The 22640-nt window shown below is 44.1% G+C and overlaps 1 protein-coding gene across 6 annotated transcripts in view; it reads right to left on the reverse strand.

Moving 5' to 3' along the window:
* Abcc5 (ATP binding cassette subfamily C member 5) overlaps window positions 1-22436 on the reverse strand; it is a 77690-nt gene extending 55254 nt beyond the window's left edge. For 5 of the 6 annotated variants that reach the window (XM_060370067.1, XM_021638575.2, XM_060370070.1 and 2 more), the window contains exons 1-5: window positions 22284-22436; window positions 18049-18229; window positions 3031-3188; window positions 2701-2856; window positions 2011-2158 (exon numbers count right to left, since the gene is read on the reverse strand). In XM_060370067.1, coding sequence (XP_060226050.1) covers window positions 2011-2158; window positions 2701-2856; window positions 3031-3188; window positions 18049-18177 — 591 coding nt within the window. In that variant the 5' untranslated portion in view covers window positions 18178-18229; window positions 22284-22436. Of the gene's footprint in view, window positions 1-2010; window positions 2159-2700; window positions 2857-3030; window positions 3189-18048; window positions 18230-21872; window positions 22029-22283 lie in introns of those variants that run through there. The other variant, XM_060370068.1, reaches the window with a different exon arrangement.
* Window positions 22437-22640: the final 204 nt, after the last annotated feature.

The raw sequence follows: 22640 nt of genomic DNA on the forward strand, positions 1-22640 counted from the left end.
GCACTCACTAAGAGACTTCACTGCAGAAGGCAGCCTTCTCTTACAGGCCTAGGGCAGGTGCTAACTCAGACACAAATCCTAGGTCTGGCCTGGACTTCTGAACTAACTTAGTCTAAGAAGGCCCCAAAGCATCTCTGTAAACGTAGTGAATAGGTTCTGCACTTGGAATAAGAACTGTACCCTTATAAATAAATTCTGGCACTGTGCTGCCATCCCCTCAATCCTGAGGCACTCTACACAGAGTGCTAGTTGCCAGCATCATCAGGAGGCTGGACTATTCTGAGGTCAGTATCAACTGACCAAGTTTAAAAAGCACACATACAAACACAACTTGATTGTGTTTCATTTGTTCTGTGAGACCTAAGAGGACATTCCATATATAAGGCCTACAATTTAGGGTAAGATTTGGTAAGAACAGAACAAGCCAATCTGAAAATCATGCCCAATTAGAAAATGTGCGAAAACATTAACACTGGATTTTCCTCAAAAAGACCCATATGTCCACTCACAGGAGGCTTACTTACTGCTAATGCTAATTTCAAAATTTCCCCTGAAATCAGCCCAATTCTCCAACTTCCAGGCAAAAAAGAACTTATCAGGATTAGAGTTCCAAAAAAGAAGTTTATATTGTTTACACTTTCACATCTTTTTCACAAAAGCCCACAGCTCTCTCGGGTCTACTGACTTTCAGGGGCTCTTTAGAGCAGAAGGAGATGCACCAAGTGATCCTGTGGCGCCCCCGGCTTCCATAGCCCACTAGAAGTGTTCTCAAGGGGCTAGCATCCCACCCTACTGCATCAGAAGGGAAAGACTTAACCGATGCTGGAGGGGGTGACCGTCCCAACATCAAAGTGAGCATGCATTTTGTAATTACTTTTTCTGGAGGAAAAATTTATCCCTGCAATCCGTGACATATCGTTTTTTAAAAATGGGGAATTAAGAAAGCCCATTGTGATTTTATTGAGAACTGCTAGATACTGCACTACCCAGATGAAAGCAGTCTGTGAAGCGTCAGAGCGGCCACCAGCCCTGTAGTGAAACAATGACAGAAGCTCTTCTTGGGGGATGCTGGCTCTGTGAAACATTTGCCATTTTGGCTTATAACATTTCCATTACATGGTCCCTTTTATTTAAAACTTACATATAAGTGTTAGTCGGTCAATTAAAAACCTAGTATCAAAACTTTTTTTTTTAAAGGATCATACATTAAAAAGAAGAAGAAGAGGAAAAAAACACCTCTGGAGTGTAAATTAGTTTTACCTAGTCACCATGCATCGCAGACACATACTTACCTCACCTCCCGCTTCCCACACGGGGAAAACGCACAGTCTAAACAGTACTACTGCTCCGATGCCTCAAGGCAAATATGCAGAGAATGAATTCAATCACAATCTCAAGTGTAAGGCAGCACAGCAGATGCAAGAAACAGTGCCCTGCAAACTCCTGTCCAAAGCTCCCTTAGCTACTACGCTGTCTCCACACAGCTGCCACCCCGGTGCTTGCCACAGTTAACATTGTATGCAAAACTTGAAATGGCCTCTCAAAAACCCTGGTAGGTTCCTGGCTTATTCAGGGATCACCTGACACAATCAGTAAACATAGCAACTATGCCTTCAGGCACCTTGTATGTCACCAACACAGGCTTGCTAGCCCATGCCACACAACACTCAGCTCACTCACTCACAGCACTGCCAAGACATGGCAGGCCTGACAGAAACTGTTGCTTCGTATCAGCACATGACCAAGAAGCAGGTCCTGTGCAGAACCAGTTCAGATTCAGCCCCAAGAAAGCGAGCCAATGGTTCTTCTGGGAGTCTGTGTCCTCACTGTTCTAGCTGACAAGCCACTGTTCATTCTCAAATCCCCTGACCCTCTTCAATAGCTCTAGAAGCATCTCAAAGGCTGCTAACTCCCCCCCCAAAAGATCATAACCTCTGCAACAGAACAAGAGGGTTAGAGCTGGCCATGGCCGGGCCCCTGGACATTTCAGAAAGGATGGTTAGAACTTACTGGTCCACTGAAGCCAGCCAGCTGGGTGATCATCAGGCACACGATGGAGAGGATGAGCCTGGTGCGACAAAAGATCCACACAACCCTTCGCAGGGAGGCGGCGGCGGGCCCAGCATCATTCAGCTCTTCTTGCCACAGTCTCTCCAGTCTTAACAAGGGCACATGTCCTCCGTTACACACCTCCCCAGGCAAGGACACACCCTAACCCCTTCCTGCCACCACAGGCATCTTTTAAAAGTATGCACATAGCCTCCAGCTTGTGGACAGAAACCCCCTTCCTGGAACTTCTGAAACACAAAGCAAGAAGAGGAGCCTCTCCTTCTTCCTCAAAGTCTGTGGATAAAGCCGTCCTTTCTGGAGGGCCTCTGACCCTTTCTGAAGGATCATTTGATAAAATGCAAAGCTACAACTAGATTTTAATCAGATAGTCAGCTACCATCAAAAATGTACTCTGTCACAAGGCAGTAACAAAATCTCCCTGGAGGCTCAGGAAGAGAAGCGGGGGCTGAGAGAGAGAGAAAGCCCTTGGTTAAAACACAATCAGAGCAAAACAGAGATGAGGCAATGGAAAAAGAGTCCACAGGCTGCCCACTCCCGGCTGAGGGACTTAGAGGGTATGGAGCTTTAGACTCCACACTGCTGGCCCACCCATCTAGCATCCAGGATACAGGGTGGACCAGAGACGCCTACCTTCTGCAGTTCACATCAGAAGACTCATACTTGGACAGAGACCACACATCCTCCATCAACAGCTCCCCCTTCTTGTGAACCACTCGGGCCAGAGGAGAGAGCCATGAAAAGGTCATGTAGGAGAAAAGTCCAGCATTGTCCACTGGGTGCTGGTGCCTAAGGAGAGAAAAATCCAACCACAAGGTGTCAACACATCCTGAGAGGCTGAGCAGGTGAAGACACTCCCCGGTAATAGCTCTGGACACACATCTCCCCAACTGTCCTCACTTTAGCAGTTTCAAAACTGCTTTTAGTGCTTTGTAGAGGAATCAATAGCCAACAAAGCCTTACTTCGAAGTGGTCCGGAAGGGCTTCAGGGCACTTAAGCCATGGTGGTATTTTCCCTTGGTATGCTCCTCGTCCAGAATTCGGAGATGAGAGTGCACAGAGACATCCAGGGAAAGGCCCTCAACTCGGGCTGCTGTTTCTAGGGCATCTTGGCATTCCAACTGCAGTGGGAAGAACAGTTAATGAAAATTAATACATACAGAAGAGAGGCAAATCCAGCTGACTATAATTCAAAATACACCTATAGCAAATCATTTCCCCAGCATTGGAAACCCCCAGGACATGAGGTTAGACACTAATCCTGCATGCTAAGAGCCCATTAAGGAACCTTCAACCAGGCACTAACGAACACACATTCAAGCAGTCTGTCCCTTTGCAGAACCTGACTGATACAGCCACACATTCCAACTACACAGCTTATATGTGCTAACTAATTATACTAACAAAAGCCTGCTTCATTCAAGGTGGGACTTAGCACCGGAGGGTGGACCAAGAGGATGGACACATCTGTTCTCATTTACTCCACGGGGCAGAGTTTATGCATTCCTTGTAGAAGCTTCAGTTTCCTTGGTTTCCTTCTTTCCTTTTTCTCTCTGAGCAGTGAAATTCACATTGTCACAAGTATTTCTAGTAATTATGATGACACAGTGACAAGTAACAGATTCCCCAATAAGCACAAAGTATTATAGAACTTGGCACACCATGCTTCACACGAAACAGTCTCTAACTGTATTATGTCACCTCCTTCCCAAAAACTAGAGAAGCAACTCAAATACTAGAATAGAAAATATTCTGTGCATAGGAGTAACTTGGAAGCCTGGGCTAATCAAATCTGATAGCTTTAATTAATAGACTAATTATTTATCTTCAGGTAGTAAAATGTCCAGCATCAGGAAATTATACAGTTCTGGGAAACACATTCACTTCCTTTTGTCAATGGAAAAGTAGACTGGATTTCAAGAAAATAAATAATAGCATAAAAATGGCAAATGAGTCAAGAGGCTCCTACATGAAGTTTTCACAAACAACTGAATGGCTCAAGTCTAAAAAACATGGAATAATGGGAAGAAGAATGCTGGACACAAGTGTGTGATGAAGGTTCTTCTTTCAAGCATAAAACCACACAGAGGGAAAAAAAACACAAAAAGCTACTCTACTGGATTGAGAAAGGAGAAGGGTTCTCGAAGATTCCACGCATGCCTGGACTGAGCACAGGAGGTATGTACACACAGGCACCAGCCTCCCTGGCACAGATGTGGCTGCAGAAGGCAGAGGACGTTAGCACAGCACTTCACAGGCACACAGAATACTGTCACATTTGTTCCATTTGGCCAGGGAACAAAACTGAACATTACTAAAGACTGGTGGCATACAGTGTGTATAGTCTTTATCACACTGTAATTTAGGGTTTTGAACAAAGACTACAAAAAAAAAAAAAAAAAAAAAACATGCTCAGAAGTTACACAATTCCAAATAATGAAATCAGTAAAACCTTATCGCCGGTCATGGTAAGGGCATGTCTTTAATTCTGGCCTACTGGGGTCACTTTCATTCAAACCGCCACATACCTCTTCTAGTAAGGCCAGACTTTCTAATCCTTCCTAAAGGATCCACCAACTGGGAGGCAAACATTCACTTATATGAGGCTATGGGGCCATCCTCATTGAGACCACCAGAGAGATTGTAGTCCATCAACTAGGGAAGTCAGATCAAGGACTCAAGGCAGGAAGCTGGAGGCAAAAGCTGATGCAAAGGCCGCAGAGAAGTGCTTCTTACTGGCTTGCTCTTCATGACATGCCAGGACTACCAGCTCAGGCATGGCACTGCCCACAGTGATCTGAGCCTTTCACATCCATCATTAATCAAGGTCCCACAGGCTGCTGCAGGGCATTTTCTCTACTGAGGCTCCCTCTTCCCAAATGAATCTAACTTACTGAAACAAAATTAGCAGCACAGCACATCATCCACTAGTACACCTACCTGAGGCATTAGTTTTAAAACTGGAACTGACACGTCTTTTACCTCAGTCTTAAAACAATAAGTTCCTGAGAAATGCTATATTTAAGACTGTTCCAGATGATGGGAAGAAAACATGACAATTCTGATATGTACAACACTTTAATTTCATTTTCTTCATCTCAATTTTTAGCCTTTTGCCTAAATTAAGTGTAAAATGCCTACTGACAGTTTTTTTCCCTATTAATAGAAAAAGCAAAGGACCCAATAATTTAAAAAGAAATGTGAATGACTGGATTTTGTTTCTTGGGCACATTTAGTGATATGTCCCATTTCTCCTACAGTAATGTCATGTCCTTACGGAGAGGTACCACACTCAAAGGAACCCTGAAGATCAAGCGAGAATATGCAGCCCAGGCTGTTTCCTGAGGGTACTCTAAATGCCATAGCGGCATCAGTCATGTAACAACACGGCCAGCATTTTAGAGCATGTACTCCCTATAGTCTTGATCAGACAAAGGCAAGCCATCATAAGCTGGCGAAGATGACACAAATACTCAAATCCTATGTGATAATAATATATGAACAGGGTGTCCTACAGTTAAAGGATACAAAAGATTTTATCCAGAAATTAAAATTTCCCACTGTTGCCTCATTTCTGCTACTCTTTCACAGTTTCAACCCTGTCATGTTGTTAGGCACTGCCTGTGTTAGGGAACAAGAATATGACAGAAGAGACACTCTTGAGAAGAACATGCAGGCACCTGGGAATTTCAGGAGTAGATTTCTTCCAGGTAAGAAGCACCAGATGTTTAGATTCCATCAAGAACTTTAGATCTTGCTAACATTAAAAATAAATAAAAAAATAAATAAAAAAGGGGGCTGGAGAGATGGCTCAGCAGTTAAGAGCACTGTCTGCTCTTCCAGAGGTCCTGAGTTCAATTCCCATACATAAAAATAAAAATAAAAATAAAGTTTAAAAAAAATGAAAGAAAAGAAAAGAAAAAAAACAACAAAACGCTCAGAGAAAAGAGTTTCCTTACTATAATAAAAGCCACTTGTCTCTTATGGACTTAAAGGACTGTTCCATGCCTAGAGGCCACAGTGAAGTGCAGAGATGTTGAGCACAGATTTTAGAAGACAGACGCTGGCTGCTTCAGCAGGTTACTGGTCACTCACGGTTGCTTGTGGGTGAACCTATTACACAGTGCTGAGAGCAATCAAGGTTATGAAAGTACTTGGCAAATATTTAATCCACAGGCTCTATATTATCTTTATAAGGGCAACATCTCCAGTATTTCCTCCTTCCTTTAACTGATCTGACCCCCACTCGCCCACTGTGTATTCCTCGCATCTACTCGACCCTGAATGTGTAACACAGGGTGGTTCCAGTAGGAGTGCCTGGAGGGCAGCCTGTCCCACTCCAGTTTGCACACAGAATTTGGCACCTGTTACTAAAATGTCAAAGGCTGCCTCACAGGCAGTAGAGTCAAGCATCTAATACTATACGATAACTCACTGATGATTAAGACTCTTGTTGCTTATGATTAACAGTTGTGCTGGCTAGCTTTTATGTCAACTTGACACAGGCTAGAGTCATTCTGTAAGGCCAACCTCAACTGAGGAAATGCTTCCCCCAGACTGTCCTATCGGTAACCCTGTGGAGCATTTTCTTGACTGTGCACTGCCTGCTGTGGCCTGGGTCCACCACAGTGCCACCCCTGTGCCGGTGGTCCTGGAAAGCGGCTGAGCAAGCCAGTAAGCAGCTCTCTTCCATGGCCTCTGCATCAATTTTGCTTCTAGATTCTTGACCTGAGCTCCTGCCCTGACATCCTTGGATGATGAACCACAAGTGGCAAACTGAAATAAACCTTTTTCTTCTGAAGTTGATTTTGGTCATGGTGGTTTTCCTTTGATCACAGCAATAGAAGCCCTAACTAAGAAAGCAGTGTAATAAATAATTATTGATTTTTTTTTCTTTTTGGTTCTATAGACTACACTCTGTCGGCAGGATTAAAAGACTAAAGAATGTAGCCTCTAACAATTACACATCTGCTCAGTTTGCCCCAGGTAACTGCATGACTAAAGATTCAGAACATGTACCTACTATTATTGCAGAAGATCCTATTAGCTGCGGTGAATTCCCTACATCTAAGGCTGAATGGAACCAAGAGAAAAACTTTAGCATATTCAAGCAACATGTGCATACTACATGAAGCATAAATGATAAGGCAGATACTGAAGTGTGAGTCAGTCAGTACTACGGGAACAGTAAATACCCAACTGAGGATGAATGAAGAGGCTCAGGTTTCACACAGTACATTAACCCATTTGAAATTAAACCTAAAAGATCACATTAATATGATTAAATAAATGGAAGAAAATTAAATACTAGCTTAAGCTGGATGAGATAGCTTCCACTTACCCCCAAAAGCCAAAAACTTATCAAAGACAAACTCGATGTATTTATATATAAAAAGAAAAACTTACTAAATTAAAATTAGCACCAAGCCAGGCGCAGTGGTGTATGCCTGTAATACCAGCACTCAGGGAGGCAGGGGCAGGCGGATCTCTGTAAATTTGAGGCCAGCCTGGTCTACAAAGCAAGTCCAGGACAGCAAAGGCTACACAGAGAAACCCCATCTTGAAAAACCAAAAGAAAGAGAAACATAAACTGAATTTCAAGATACACCTCCTACCTTAATAAAAGAGAAATCCAATACCAGAAAGGGAGAATTTAAACAAGAGAACACTGTGAGAACACCTGACTGAGTCTCTGTCACTAGAGGAAGAATACTGAAAATAGTTAGCATCTTGTGGATGCCACATCACCACAATTTCACTGTACAGAGGAACATCTCCAAAGGGGAAAAAGTCATTTAAACCTAACAGCTCTAAGTTACAGGGCGTCATCACTGCAGCTCAGTGCTGCCAGACAGACACAGAGGAAGCCTCAACCCACACCTGCTCATTCAATTTGAAATCCACTCCATCTTTAAAATAAAGGTAACATTTTAATATCTTTTACTTAACACAACATAAAAAGTTGTGTCACCTTTTTAACATATAATCACTACAACATTACTGGAATTTCTTTAATTAGGTTATTTATTTTCTGTGGTAAATATCTGTATTTTGTTCTTGGGGCGTAGCTCGGTTTAGACTGAAATGTTTCCAATGCTCAAGACCCACATGTCGCTGGTGGCTGCTATACTGGGTAAAAAGTTCTCAAGTGAGGGTGTTTCTGTTTTGTTTCACTAGAGGATACTGGGAAACTGTAGCTGTCACCAGCACAGGGTGCTGTGAGCTGGGGAAGTTGACGGACACCCTATACTGCACAGGGCAGCCCACAACAGAAACTCCTCAAGCCACCAGGTCAGGAGCACGGAGGTACGCACAGCTACACAGCGCTAGGGCAGGACACAGTATTCACCACTCTAAAGGAAGGTATTTTGAGGTCATTTGCTTTTTTATGTTATAATGATCTAAATCCTTTTCAGAAGTAATTTTTTAATGGGGTTTCAGTAGCCACAGCTGGCCTTGACTATGGTATGTAGCCAGGTATAAGCCTGAACTTCTGGTCCTCCTGTGCCCACCTCCAGTGCTCATATTACAGACATGAACACCTCATCTGGGTTTATGCAGTGCTGAGAATGAAGCCCAGGGCTTCACACATACATAAGCAATCTAGCAACTGAATGTATCTTCGGCCCGCAGAAGTAACTTTTTAAAGCTTTTGATGAGATGATGAGATGAGGAGTACAATCTTGTCAAAGGTTCTCAGTGACCACACACCCAACCACATGGACAGATCCTGTAGCAGTGACTTTTCCACAGGGGACAAGGTATTGTTCTATCTATTGATAAATGAGGTGAAAAAGACCAAACGATAAGATGCTGCTGCCGGCTGTATCTGCTCTACAACTTTGTGACTACTGAGGTGATGATGATGACGAGGGAATGGAGACACTGTAGAGCTTAAAAGTGGACAATGACAGTCCAGATTTTGCCACGTGCAGCCAGGGGTCAGAGCGTTTGCACTCATATGCCCAGCTGAGAAAAAGAACGAGAATGGGCCTGGCTACAGCGTAAATGCTGCTGGCACACAGGAATCCCCTGCTCTGTGGGTATTGATGGCGTCTTACGTCTGCAGTCTTCACGCACCCAGTTCAAGAACAGTCACTGCTTATCTAGGCTGCCCGTCTCATTTTAGGCTGCGAATTTGCTGACAGGGCAACAACCTGCTTACCCTGCAATAAGCAGGGACCAGAAATGGTTCCCCTTTAGAACAATGCAATGCTTTCCTGACAAGCATGCCACACTGGGAAAAGGAGTCCATGTCAATTCACACTCCCATGCTCACCTATTAGTACAAGTCATGAATAAGGGTAAACACGGAAAGCCAAAGGGTATAAATTGGTGTCAGCATGGTAAAATAGGTATTTTCCTGCAGGCTATAATCTTAATGTCAACCCGTAATAAGGAAGAACGTAAGTTGTTGCATAAGACCGAGTTCCTATCACACTGGAGGGTCTGAGATTAATTTTGTTAATACCGTGATTAAGTTTCAAAAGTTACACAGAAAATGAATCACAGGGTGAGGAAATACTTAGAGCTCAATGCTTAAGGCAGTAGTTTTCAAACTTCTTCCTGCTGTGACCCTTTAACCCAGTTCTACAGGTTGTGCTGACCCCCAACCACAAAATTATTTCTGTTGCTACTTCACAACTGTAATTCTGCTACAGTTATGAATCTTAATGTAAATATCTGATATGCAGGATATCTGCTATGCGACCCCTGGGAAAGGACCCCCAAAGGGCTCGTGACCCACAGGTTGGGAACACAGGCCTAACCAGTGAGAACTGCCTTTATTCCCTGAGATCTGAGGCTTCCCAGTAGAGCCACTCCAGGAAACTACCAACGCCAGCATTCCACTGCAGAGACTGGCTGGTAGATCTAGACTAGGGCCCAGTTACTTTTTAACAGTCTTCGTGTGACTTTAGGGTACAGTCTGACTTGAAAACTACTGACTTCAGTACTAACACTTGTAAACGTTGGTCTTGATGAAAACTCCTTCAAAATTTTTCATTTTCAGCCTTGGGAAACAGCAACACTAAAACAGAACTTCCTTCATGTAGAAGGCAGGTCACTCCAAGTATCCTTCTTCAGGACCCATCTATTTTATTTTTTGAGACAGGGTCTCTCACTGGGACCTGGGAAGTGACAATCAGCTCCAGGACTCTCCCGTCTGTCTCCCTCACTGCTGCCGTACCTGCTTTGTCCATGGGTTCACTTTTTTCAGGATTTTAGGTCCTCACACTTGCAAGGGAAGCAAGCACTTTACCAACTGAACGGCCTCCCCAGGCCCTGCTTGACAGCACTCTTAAAGGTCACATGACTTCAGCTTTTATTGGCACCAGAACGTATGCCTGCTTCTCAAAAGCAAATATAAGTTTTTCTATGACACCGAAGAGCACACAAATCCTTCTGGCAATATTTGCTCCAGAAACAAATGCATTTTAAGTTAGGCACCACTTAATCAATACTGTTGACATTGGCTGGCTGTTCAAGCTCCTTCTGATGGTCCCACACCCTGAGGGACAAAACAGTAGGCAGGTGAAATTAATGTTTCAGAGAGAAGCCAGCCGCTGTCTTCTGAGTCATCTAACTCCAGACACACCACACTGAGAAGACCACACCACCCTACTCAGGCCTGCCAATAAGTTCTGCAGAGCCACACTCACAGGGAGGTGAGGCCATAAGGGCAGCCTGGCCTTCACAGTGAGCACCTTATAAAATACACACAAGTCACTAAGTCAGTCTGGCTTCAGGCCTTCATCAACAGACTTTGTCCATGTCTTTTTCTGTAATTTCTGCCCAAGATCAAGTTGATTCTTTAAATGACAAATGCAGAAAACAATCCTGTTTGGAACATATTTTTACTACATAGCCCAGACTAGCCACAAATTTGGGATTATCCTTCCACCTCAACCTCCCTAGCAGGAGGATCAGAGACCCATGCCCAGCCAAGGGTCTTGAATAATGAAGTCATAAGCAACATCTAAGCATCTAACTCCATCTTTTCAAAGGGCAGAAGGAAGGGTTAGACAAGCTTACTTCTACTAACGAGTGGACTCCAGTGTACCAGAAAAACTTCACGTCACTGTGTTTGACACACAAGTTTAGCCACTGCGAAGGCTTCCACGCAGACTGTCTATCCTTAGCACTGACCATTTAGTAATCAGATGTAAGACATTAGGGACAGCAGGAGCTGGAGCAGGAGCTACCTACCACAGAGATTTACTAAAAGTTTCACCAGCTGCTTGTAACTTCCAAGTTACCTTAATAAACACTGGCATTTAAAACTACTTTAAAAACAGGACGCTATGACTGGTGTGGTAACCCACAACTTTCATTCCCAGCACTCCAGGGGCAGAGGCAGAAACATCTCTGAGTGTGAGGCCAGCCTGGTCTGCATAGTAAGTTCCAGCCATCTAGGGCTACATAGGGAGACTTAAAAAGAAAAGAAACAAACAAAAACTACAGCAAGCTCCTTCTAATGGTTTTCTTTTCCTGTGGGAATCAGGGAGCTCTGGCTATAGACACAACCAATCCCAAAGCAGCTCTCACCAGCAACAGCGCTGCGTCCATCTCCACTGAGAGCTGTCGTCCACACTGAGATGGGTATCTGATGGGAGAACAGCTACAGTGTCATACCCGCAAGCCTAAGAGACTCCAGAGGGAGCTTACAGGGAGAAAGGGGGTGCTGGCAGGAGTTTTTCTTACATTCTAGAAAATGTACTAACTTACTGGGACCAAACCAGAGAAAAATAATGCAGACATGCAAAATACTAATTTTTATACTGCTTTCCTTCCAAAACCAAGCTGATCCGCAGGCAGTGTTCTCCACTCTGAGAACATAAAAGCAGAAACAAAATTGCATGCCTTTCATCTATAGAAGCTTTCAGGGTCACAGGAAAGCATTCTATGAAAATTGTCTCTGGGTGGAGACATGATTTTTTTTTCTGATATAATCTTAACATACTTCATAAATTTCTACAATGAGCCCCTATTTATTTCCTAATAATGCCTTAGACTAATTTCTGTAAAAGATTAAGATTTACATCCTTAATCTCTAAAAGACAATTTGAACTCAACAAACTATCTTGAATAGCTAACTATGAAAACTGTAACTGATGCTTAGAGTCCACCTAAGTGCTAAGGAAGATCCCTGGATTTCTGGAATGCTGATTTTGATACTTTCCTGGATGCAGAATATTGCAACTTGAAGGAATAATTCCACCAATTTTAGAAACAACAATGCAATCCTAATGGCTCAGGAACTCTAGCTGACTTCTGGTTATTTTCCATACTTCCTCTTTTCCCAATTCAACAAGCTTGTGAAAAACACGTCACACCGGGCTTCAGCCTGAGTCATCAAGAAGATGATGACTTCCACACAACTTAAGTTTAACAAAGCACCTGACAGCTTTATCTCACTTAGGTCAAACACGCAATGAAATCCAGGTCCTAGCTGTGGCTACTTATTCTTCTTCTGTCTCCTTGGCACCTCATTTCTCCAATTCTGTTTCTCAGTTCTCCAGCTAAATGCTACCTTTTCCTAAAACCTTCCCTGAGAGAAGAACATCTATAGAACCTACTTTTCAGCAAACTGTACACTGTATCTGAGTTAAAATTCTACAGGAAGACAGGCACGCCCTGCATCAATTCACCTGTACCTGCACCAGACAGGTGGTACGAGGCAGCACATATGCACACATATTAGAGCATGTCCACATGCTTCTGTGTCAGTCACTCTTCTACAGCTGTGAGGGGACACCGTGATCAAGGAACCTTGTAAAAGAAAGCATTCAGTTGGGGGCTTGTTTACAGTTTCAGAGGGCAACTCCTTGACCATCATGGCAGGAGACAGAGAGAGGGAGAGAAAGAGAGGGAGAAGCAGAAAGAGAGAGCGGGGAGAGGGAGAGAGAGGAAGAGAGAGAACTAACTGTGAAATGGTATGGGCTTTTGAAAACTCAAACACACCCACAGTGAAAACACCTCTTCCAATAGGGCCATACCTCCTAATCCTTCCCAAACAGTTTTATCAACTAGAGACCAAGCATTCAAACACATGAGCCCGTGGGAGCCATTCTCATTCAAACCAACAAGCTTGTTAAATAAATGAAAACATCACACACTCTAAATAAGTGAATAGATAGATAGATAGATAAGGACCAGGGAGGTGTAGCATGCTCGCCTAGAGTGTGCAATGCCAAGGCTCAAACACCAACACCAAAACCAAAACTTATCAGCACTCCTGGACTGATATACTTTCCATGTGCACAAACACAATGCAAACCGTGCTTCAGCCTAATGACAGTGTTCAGCAGTGGTCCAGAGAGAAGTCTATGCATAAGCTCAAATAATGTCAATCAACACTCACTCTTAGACCAAGAAATTGACCACCACAAACCACACCATTAGCACTTGAGAGTAAAGCATGTCTGCTAAGCCTCAGACTATGTGTGGCAATCCCCAGTAACTTCATAGTTCTAAAGGGTAAAAATGTGTTTATTTTTTGTCCTAATTATCTCCAAGCATTTGTACTAAACTATAGATATTTAGATGTAACTGATTAACACATTTTCCCAGAATATTATATTAAAAAAAAAAGTCTGATCACATACAATACCAAGAAATGTGCAAAGAAGATTTTCAGGTGCTTTCTAAAGCACTGGCTTCTTGGTCCTTTTTGCTTCTGACATGTTTGGCAGTGTTGTATGCTTACATGTTAACTGGATATCAAAGATCAACAGTGGCCAAGAAAGCCTTCCTTTCAAATTAAGAAAACAAGATGTATCTTCTTTCATTGTACAGAGATACTGTTCCTTCCAGAACAGTGGCAGGTAGAGCAGCCTGAGCACTTCCAGGAGCTGCTCTCTAAGGATGATGCAGAACTGATGCTCAGGACGTTGTGGAAGGAAACCACACTCTTTACCCAATCACCTGTTCTGGGTTTCGGCTTGATTCTGTTTTGCTTCTTTTTAAAATGCATATTCTTCCCTACAAACTAATGTTACCGACATGAGTATCATTTCAAGCCTGAGCACTTCTGTCATCATACTGATTCTGCTGTGAGCAAGCTAACGCCGCCCACAAGCTTACAGGAAATACACTTGGGAAATCCTGGTTTTGACAGGAGGTATCCAAGACTCTAGATGATATGTGTACTTCTAAAAATACTGAACAGTGATACATTCATTATAATTCACATACAAAAATTAGTTGAATAAAACTATGATTTTATTGCTTTAGTCAATGCTAAGAATAAATTTTTAAAAATAAGTATTTCTTAAATATTTTAAGGCAAAAACGTTAAGAAAAGCAGGAAAATAGCAAAATCAACACCTTTTTAATTGGCTCCATTTGCAGTTCCTCTCTGTCTACAGAGGAAAAGCCTGGCAGAGCTACTGCACACCCTATACAGGACTAAATGTTAGCATCGTGGGAAAAAACATTTCCTGTTTAAAAAAAAAAAATACTCTCTCTTCACACCTGATGTTAGCCAAGAGGCATAGAAGTGATCAAAATCATACACTCTTCTAAATGTTCTTTTTCTTCAACTTTAATCTTTAGCCAATTTCAGACACCTTGATGGCTCGTGCTTCCAGAGAGACCCTCAACTTCTCCTCCATCTCCGTCCTTACCTGTGTTTGAAAACAGACCCCAGCTTTACCCACATGGACTGGCGTGGCAACCACCTGATGCTCCCTGGTTTTGGTCCCTCTCTTTCCTCTGTCTAGGGTTTTGCACATTATTTCAAGACTAATCCAGGATTTTAAAAACATAGTTTAAAATTTTTCTTCTCAGCTGGGATGCTGATACACAACTTTAATCCCAGCACTCAGGAGACAAAAGTGAGTCTGTGACTAGCCTACTCTACAAAGTGAGTTCCAGGACAGCCAGGGTTACAATAGAGAAATCCTGTCTCAAAAAGATATATATATATATATATACACACATATCTTCTAAGCTGGGTTTGTTGGCCATATGTCTGAAATCCTAGTACTATGGAAATAGAAGCAGGGGTAGGTATCAGGAGTTGAAGACCAGCCTCAGCTATATAGTGAATTCAAGGCTGGCTACATGAGACCCTCTATTAAAAAAAAAAAAAAAAGGAAAACAAAAGTGCATCCTCAGAAGCAAGGTGGTATCACATTCCTGCAATTCCATTATTAATTCCTGTAATTCCATTATTCCATTAGGAGGCTAAAGCAGAAGGATCAAAAGTTGGATGGCAGTTGGGGCTACAAGGTGCTGCCATTCCTAAATGGACAGATAAAGCCAGCAAAGCCTGGTGGTACAGCCAGATACTTGGAGAGTAGGTTCAATGCCTGCCTGGACTACAGAGCAAGTGCTAGGCTGAAGAACTAGCTCATTGGTAGAGTACTTGTCTAGGATGCAAGAAACCCTAGGGTCAATCCTCAATACTAGGGGGAAAACAACATGAAACTTTAAACTCCCTTCTTTATCTCAACAGCAGTTGCCAGTCATTAGGGAAATGCAATGGAAACCACAAAGAGGTGTCAGCAGCACCTATCAGATTGCCTATGATGAAAATGATAAGCACCCCAAGGATGACTGCTTGTACAAGTACATAGTGACACAGCCGCTCTGGGAAAGAACATAGCAACCTGTGTGTGTGAGCTCAAGATGAACTTACCAATGCCTGAGGGTGTGCGAATCAGAGGTCAGCTCTGGGTACTTCCTCTAGTCTATTTTATTTATTCATTTATTTACACGCAATTACAGAAAATAACAGCGAAAAATCCCTTCCGTGTTTTGGGGTTCCCCTGAAGTTAACATCTTGCCTAACTATAGCACAGTATTGATCTCTCCTCAACCCAAGCTGCTGAACTTTTAATAAATCAGTGGACTCGATCACTGTTACTCCTGTAGTGATGGTCATTATTTTTTATAACAGCATATAAATTTAGTTATCTTAAAATTAGTGATTTTTAAATCTTATTAATTTTCAATGGTTTTCTAATGCCCATTAAAAAGACTTCTTAGCATGCTGTGCTAAGAAATTTTCCTAACACACTCTACACTACACACAACTAATCTAAAAGCAGATTATTTATTGAGCAATGACCACGCCAGGCATCACTATTAAGCATTTTGTACGTACTAACGCACTTAATCCTACCATACATAAGGCACAATGACACAAGGTTGACACAAGGTGGGCACAAGGTCAAACATGCCGTGTCCTTTTTCTGTGCTTCTAGGTCTTTGACTCTGTTGCCTAAGATCCTCCCATCATCCTTCAAAGCCCAACTAATGTACCCTTAAAACTTCCAGATCTAACTACCAGACAATGGCCTGACAAGCACTAGACATACTTTCAACATTTAGATCTGGTTAATACAAGATCTAGATAATAAGGGCACATAGTTACAAAACTGGAACCAAGAAACACTGGATACTGAGTGATGAGGCGTTCTGTAGTAGGGACAAAGACAGCCCATTAACAAAAAAAAAATACTGACTGAGGAGCAAGCAATGGCTTTCATCTACCCAGGAACCAAAAGCTGAGACACCAGCGTCAGCTCCAAAGACCAAAGCTTCATGTGTCCACAGGGCAAACACGTGACCATAAACCTGAAACTTCCCAAATGCCCGCCAACCATATTGGCTTCTTTTGCAATTCCAGAAAAGATATACTGCATTTTTTTAAACCATAAAAAGAAAAACATGCACTAACTTAAAAAAATAAAACATACCTTAGTATTTCTATTGGAGGAAATTTAGATGATGACCAAAAACAGCCTTACATCCACAAATTCACCTGTAACACTCACTGATTATCCTACAACTACCTAGACTAATTATTCCAACCACTCTCCGAAATCTGAGTAAGTCTCTCCAAATAGTTCCTTCTTTTGTTTTATTTTGTTGTACAGGAGAGTTTGATATCACCTTCACACAAGCTAAAGTCTTCTCAGAAGAGGGAAACTCAATTAAGAAAATGCCTTCTTAAGATCGGGCTATAGGCAAGCCTGGGCATAGTCTCCATTAGTGATCAATGGGGAAGGGCCCAGCCCACTGTGAGTGCGGTCACCCCTGGGTCTGTAGTCATGGGTTCTATAAAGAAAGCAGGCTAAGCAAGCCAATCAGCACCCCTTCATGGCCTCTGCATCAGTTCCTGGCTCTGGGTTCCTGCCCTGCTTGAGTTCTTGTTCTGACTTCTTCAATGATGAATAGTGATGTGGACATGTAAGCCATATCAACCCTTTGCTCCCCAAGGTGCTTTAGTCATGGTATTTCATCACAGCAACAGTAACCCTAATGAAGACACAGGATCTCTCTGTGTAGCTATGGCTGGCCTAGAATTTGTTATGCAGACCAGGCCAGGCTCAAACGCTAGAGACCTTCCTGCCTCTGCCTCCTCAGTGCTAGATTAAAGTCATGAGACACCATGCCTGGCAAAATAATTCCTATTTTCAGCACAGAAAACAAAGACAGCAGGAGGGGAAAAAAAATTGAAGTACATGAAAGAAACTAAATGGCTCATATTCCCACTGTCCTCTGGTTTTCTCCCCTCCCCTGCAACACAAACTATCTGTTTTTGTTTTTGTTTTCCTTTTTCCAGTAATGGGTCCTGAAATCAGCCAGGGCTTTATACGCACCAGGCAATAGTGCTACCGTTTAGCTACGTCCCCATTCCTCCTGAAAATGTTATCAATGAAAAGGGAAGCCAGGCCCAGTGCTACCTCTAATCTCAGCACTCCTGAAACAGAAACAGGCGGATGTTCTACACAGACTCTCTCTGTGTCTCTCTCTCTCACACACACACCACATCCATTAACTGCAACAGCCCTTTCTTGCCACTGGGGCCAAGCTAAGCATGTATTCTACCACTGAGCTACACTCCAAGTCTAAGCAAGCCTAAGTTCTTAACACTGACCTAAAGCCACTAAAGAAAAATAAAATTCTAATACATATCCTATGACAAAGGAGATATGCGTAGGCACGAGGTCTAGGGAAGCAATCACTAACCGGTCTTGCTCTCTGGAACCGGGGTTCTTCTCGATCTCTGTGTTGTCCAGGCACGCTGCTTCTCTCCCTCACACTTCTATACCCGGGACTGGGGATGACGTACTCTGTTCCCATGTCAATATCCTTCATCTTCACCAAGTGGAGAACCAGGGCTCAGATGTTTCCTTTCACTTCAGAATTTCTGAAATTCAAATTTTACAAAGGCAGACATTTCCTAATCATGTTTAATAATATGCCAAAGTACTTCACAACAGGGAGGGACAAAATTATTGACACTTTCTTACCAATACAGCAATAAATACCACTTCACTTCTTGAAGGAAAAAGGTTAGTATTCTAACATCAAGAAAATTTACTAAGCCAGGCAAAGTGGTGCATGACTTTAATCCCAGCACCTGGGAGGCAGAGGCTCCACAGTCAGCTCCAGGACAGCGAGAGCTACACAGAGAAAACAAAAACAAAAAGAAAAAAAAAAAAAAAAAAAGCAAGCATGCTAGTGAGTGTGAATCTGAGGAGGAGACATTTGAGATGATACACAAAGGCTCCCTGAAAGCCCTCTTAGAGTTTCTTGCAAGCATTACAAAACCAGGACCTCTCTTCTACCAAATCTGACTGGATGCCAACTTGCAAAACACTCACCCTACAATAACAAATCCCTTTTCTACATTTTTAGAATTATCTGATGGATTAATTACCTTATGGTGTTAGTTTAAAGCTCCACAGCTAAAATAAAAGCAGGACAACTTCAGACATTAATTCATCCTTTAGTTCTCAAGTCAGACAGTAGTAACACCACACAAGTCTGTGAATATAGCAAACAAACCAATACTTGTGTATTTTCAAAGGATGGATTCTATGATACAGGAATTGCAGTTCAATAAAGCTGCTCATGGTGGCACACACTTTTCATCCCAGTACTAACAAGGCAGAGACCGGGGGATCTCTGAGTTGGAGGCCAGCCTAATGAACAGAGCAAGTTCCACGACAGCCAGGGCTACACAGAGAAACCCTGTCTCGAAAAACCAAGAAAATAAAATCTATGTTTTCCCTTTTTAAGAATTACTTAGTCTGTTCCTAAAACTGCTCTACAGCTCTATACCACTGCCTTCCTAGCTAATTCCAGCCAACACTCTATGTCAACTCTGGTCACTTAAATAAAATAAAGTTGGCATTTTTTAAATTTACTTTCTGTGAGACAGAGACAGACAGAAGACAAAAGCAGTCACCCGCATTGAGCTCAAAGGACAACTTGGAAGAATCGGTCCTCTCGTAGCACTCAGGTTCTGGGAATGGAACTCCATCCCACGGCCCTCTAAAAGCCCCCCCCCCGCCCCCACAGAAGGCTCACAGGTTCCAGGATGCAAGACATGCAAGCAACAATGAAGTGTTACCCTGTAGTCCATAAGTGTAGCTATGATGATGACCACTAGAGGCCGTGTGTTTAATGACACCTGAAGTGTGGCATGCTGCCCTATAGTCTATAAATGTAGCTATGATGATGACCACTAGAGGCCGTGTGTTTAATGACACCTGAAGTGTGGCATGCTGCCCTATAGTCTATAAATGTAGCTATGATGATGATCACTAGGCCATGTGTCTCTTGCTGCACAAAATCTTGACAGCTGTCATTCATTTGCTGTTTTTGACACAGGGTCTCAAGTAGCCCAGGCTGGCTTTCAACGCTCTGTCTTTGAAAGATGACCTTGAACTTCTAATCTTTCTGCCTCTACACCCTAAGGGCTGGCTTATCTGGTGCTGGGGATCAAAGTCAAGGCTTTGCAAGTTAGGCAAGCTCTCAGCCAGCAGAGCTACATCTCAAGCCCCCATTATTTATTTTTAAATTATGATTATAAAAATGCTTATTAATCCTTGAAATAAAAATGTTTTTTTAAAAAAATCTACAAAGAGGGCTGGATGTTTGGCCTTCCAGAATTCTGGTAAGCTGACACTGATAAGTTGTTTACTAAAAACAGCACTAGTCCAAAGACCATGAACACTATAAACAAAACCAGCTTACTAAGCAAAAACAGTGCTTAGTGTCACCGAGGCCTTGCGAAGGCTAAGCTATAAACAGATCTGGCATCTGCCATTGTCATCTGGAAGAGAAAGATTACTGCTGCTTTAAAAATAGGCAAGTGGGGATTGGGGGAGCTTAAAAGGGAAGAGGCCAAGAGAACCCAATCATAATACCAAATACCTTTAGAACAGGAAGTTACTGAACAACCTATATGAGGCAAATCATTATGAGGCAGAACGGGTAGAAAGTACCCACACATACACAGACTGTGGTAGCAACAACCCTGTTATGACAGAAACAACCACATGGTGAGATAAGTACTTAACTGGCCTATCCTAACTCCCCTATCCTTCAGACAAAGCTAGTTTTTATTAGAAGGGTATGGGGAACAGTCCCCCATTCTCTGTGACACTCCCATTACTTGAAAAAAAAAAAAAAGCAGGCGTGGTAGCACACACCTGCAATCCCAGTATGCTGGGGGGCAGAGGCAGCTGGGTCTCTGTGAGTTCAGAGGCCAGTTTGGTCTACAAAGTGAGTCCAGAACAGCCAAGGCTACAGAGAAACCCTGTCTAAAACAAACAAACAAACAAACAAGCAGAGCGGCTTAGCTCTGCATATGCTAACACCTGAGCAGCCATACAGTTACTGTGGCTTGCAGTGTCTGGCTGCATGTCTGGGATGTGACAAGCACAGCACACAGAAGCCACTGGAGTGGTAGGAAGGTGATAGGTTTAGTAAAGACACAAGGCCTTGGATATGAAGCAAGTAACTTAGGAAGGATTACTACACCAGGCCCCCTCTGCAGCCCAAAACAGCATTAGCACTTCCTTATTCTCCTTGCAGTAGACAGAGAGTGTTTCTTAAAAAAAAAAAAAAAAAGGAATGCTACTCGGGGTGTGTTGGAGCACACACCTTTAATCCCAGCACTCAGAAAGGCAGAGGCAGGCGGATCTCTATGAGTTTGAGGCCAGCCTGGTCTACAAATCAGCCCAAGACAGCCAAGGCTGCTCAGAGAAACCCTGTCTGGGGTGGGGTGGGGTGGGGGGAACTAATGTTAATTTAGGCTCAGTGATAAAGACTGTTCTGTCCCCAACACTGCCAAAACCAAAGCTAAGTATCAGAGTTTAGCAGTTTCAGTTTAAGCCAGCGCTGTAAAGGGATAAAATAAGAGTAAATGGAGTAGGACTCTCACATTAGTGGCCCAACTCAAAACTGACAGGGTTGGGGCCACATGCTTTTTTGCTTTAGAATTCTCTTTCCAGGGATCAAAGGGTAGCCATTGGCCCTGCGTAAGGTTGCGACGATTCTGCGGGGGGGGGGGGGGGGGGGAGGGTTGCATAGGGCTGGAGAACTGTAACTAGCCGGGCTCTGCTGTTCCAAGGGGTGTTATCACAACATCTCTCAAGAGGCTTCCAGCGCCTCAGGAAGCTCGGTTCAGGCCCCACAGCTACAGAAGCAAGGAAGCTGAAGGATGTACACCTACCACGCCCCCAGAACCCACCTGGACCTCCAAGCTCCCTGCTTTTCACTACTCCAGAGACCCCACTAAAACCTATCCATTTCTCCCTGCGGGATTCAAACTTGCCCAATCGTTCCTCCGTCCACCTGCACATCAGTGCGAAAACACATGACCCAGATGTGACGAACACAGAGCTCCGTGTGCCAGCAGCGAAAAGGGCACCGGTGACAGGAGCGCTGGGCTCCCATCCCGGCTCTGCCACGGTTTGGCTACGCGTGGTGATGTCACGTACGATCAGATACCAGTCCGGGGAAACAAACAAACAAAAAAACCGAAGATAGTGACTTACGTCGTAGGTCTGGCAGTCAGGCCTCCAGTCCCGGGTTTGGGGGCTTCCCTCCGGCCAGCTCGGGCACCCCTGCCCTAGGGCGTTCCCACGCCAGCCCGGGCCTGGCGAGCCCAGGGTCCACGACCCACCCAGAGCGAACGCGGCTCCCCCTGGTGGCCGCGCCGAGAGTGGAGCCGGCCGCGACCGCCCATCACACCTCCCCTCCCGCCTTCTGACACCCGGGCCCAGACCCAGCCCGCGAGGTCGCCACCCAGCCGGGGGCCGGGGGCCGCAAGACAGCGAGCCGAGACAGGCCCCACTACTCTCGCTCGCTCGTGGCTGCCCGCCACCCACCACGCCTCAGGGAGCCCCGAGGCGTGAGGCGGTGACAACCACGGACGCTGCCTGGGAAAGGCGAGAGCCGTCACCTACCTGCACCCCAGCCTCCCCACGGGAGAGCAGACCGCCCGGGCACGCTCGCCAACATCGGACCCGGAGCAAAACAAGCCTTTATAGCGGCATCGTCCCCCACACCGCGCAAGCGCGCTGCACAAAGCTTGCGCAAGACCGAAGGGAATCGTAGTCCCTCATCCGGCATCCTCTGGCGCCGCACACCGCAAAAGACTACGTTTCCCAGAAGCACCGCTGGCGCCCGGGATGGGGTGCAGGCTGCTTACCGTACCCTCGCGCATCTCGTGCTGCCCCATCCCTCTCCCGTTTATGATACTGGGTCTGGAATCTTCTCTGTGGTCTTCAGTCCCGGGGGCTGAGCGGCAAGTCGGGATGGCC

Source organism: Meriones unguiculatus, chromosome 17 (assembly GCF_030254825.1).
Source record: "Meriones unguiculatus strain TT.TT164.6M chromosome 17, Bangor_MerUng_6.1, whole genome shotgun sequence".
In the NCBI taxonomy this organism is placed as follows: Eukaryota; Metazoa; Chordata; class Mammalia; order Rodentia; family Muridae; genus Meriones; species Meriones unguiculatus.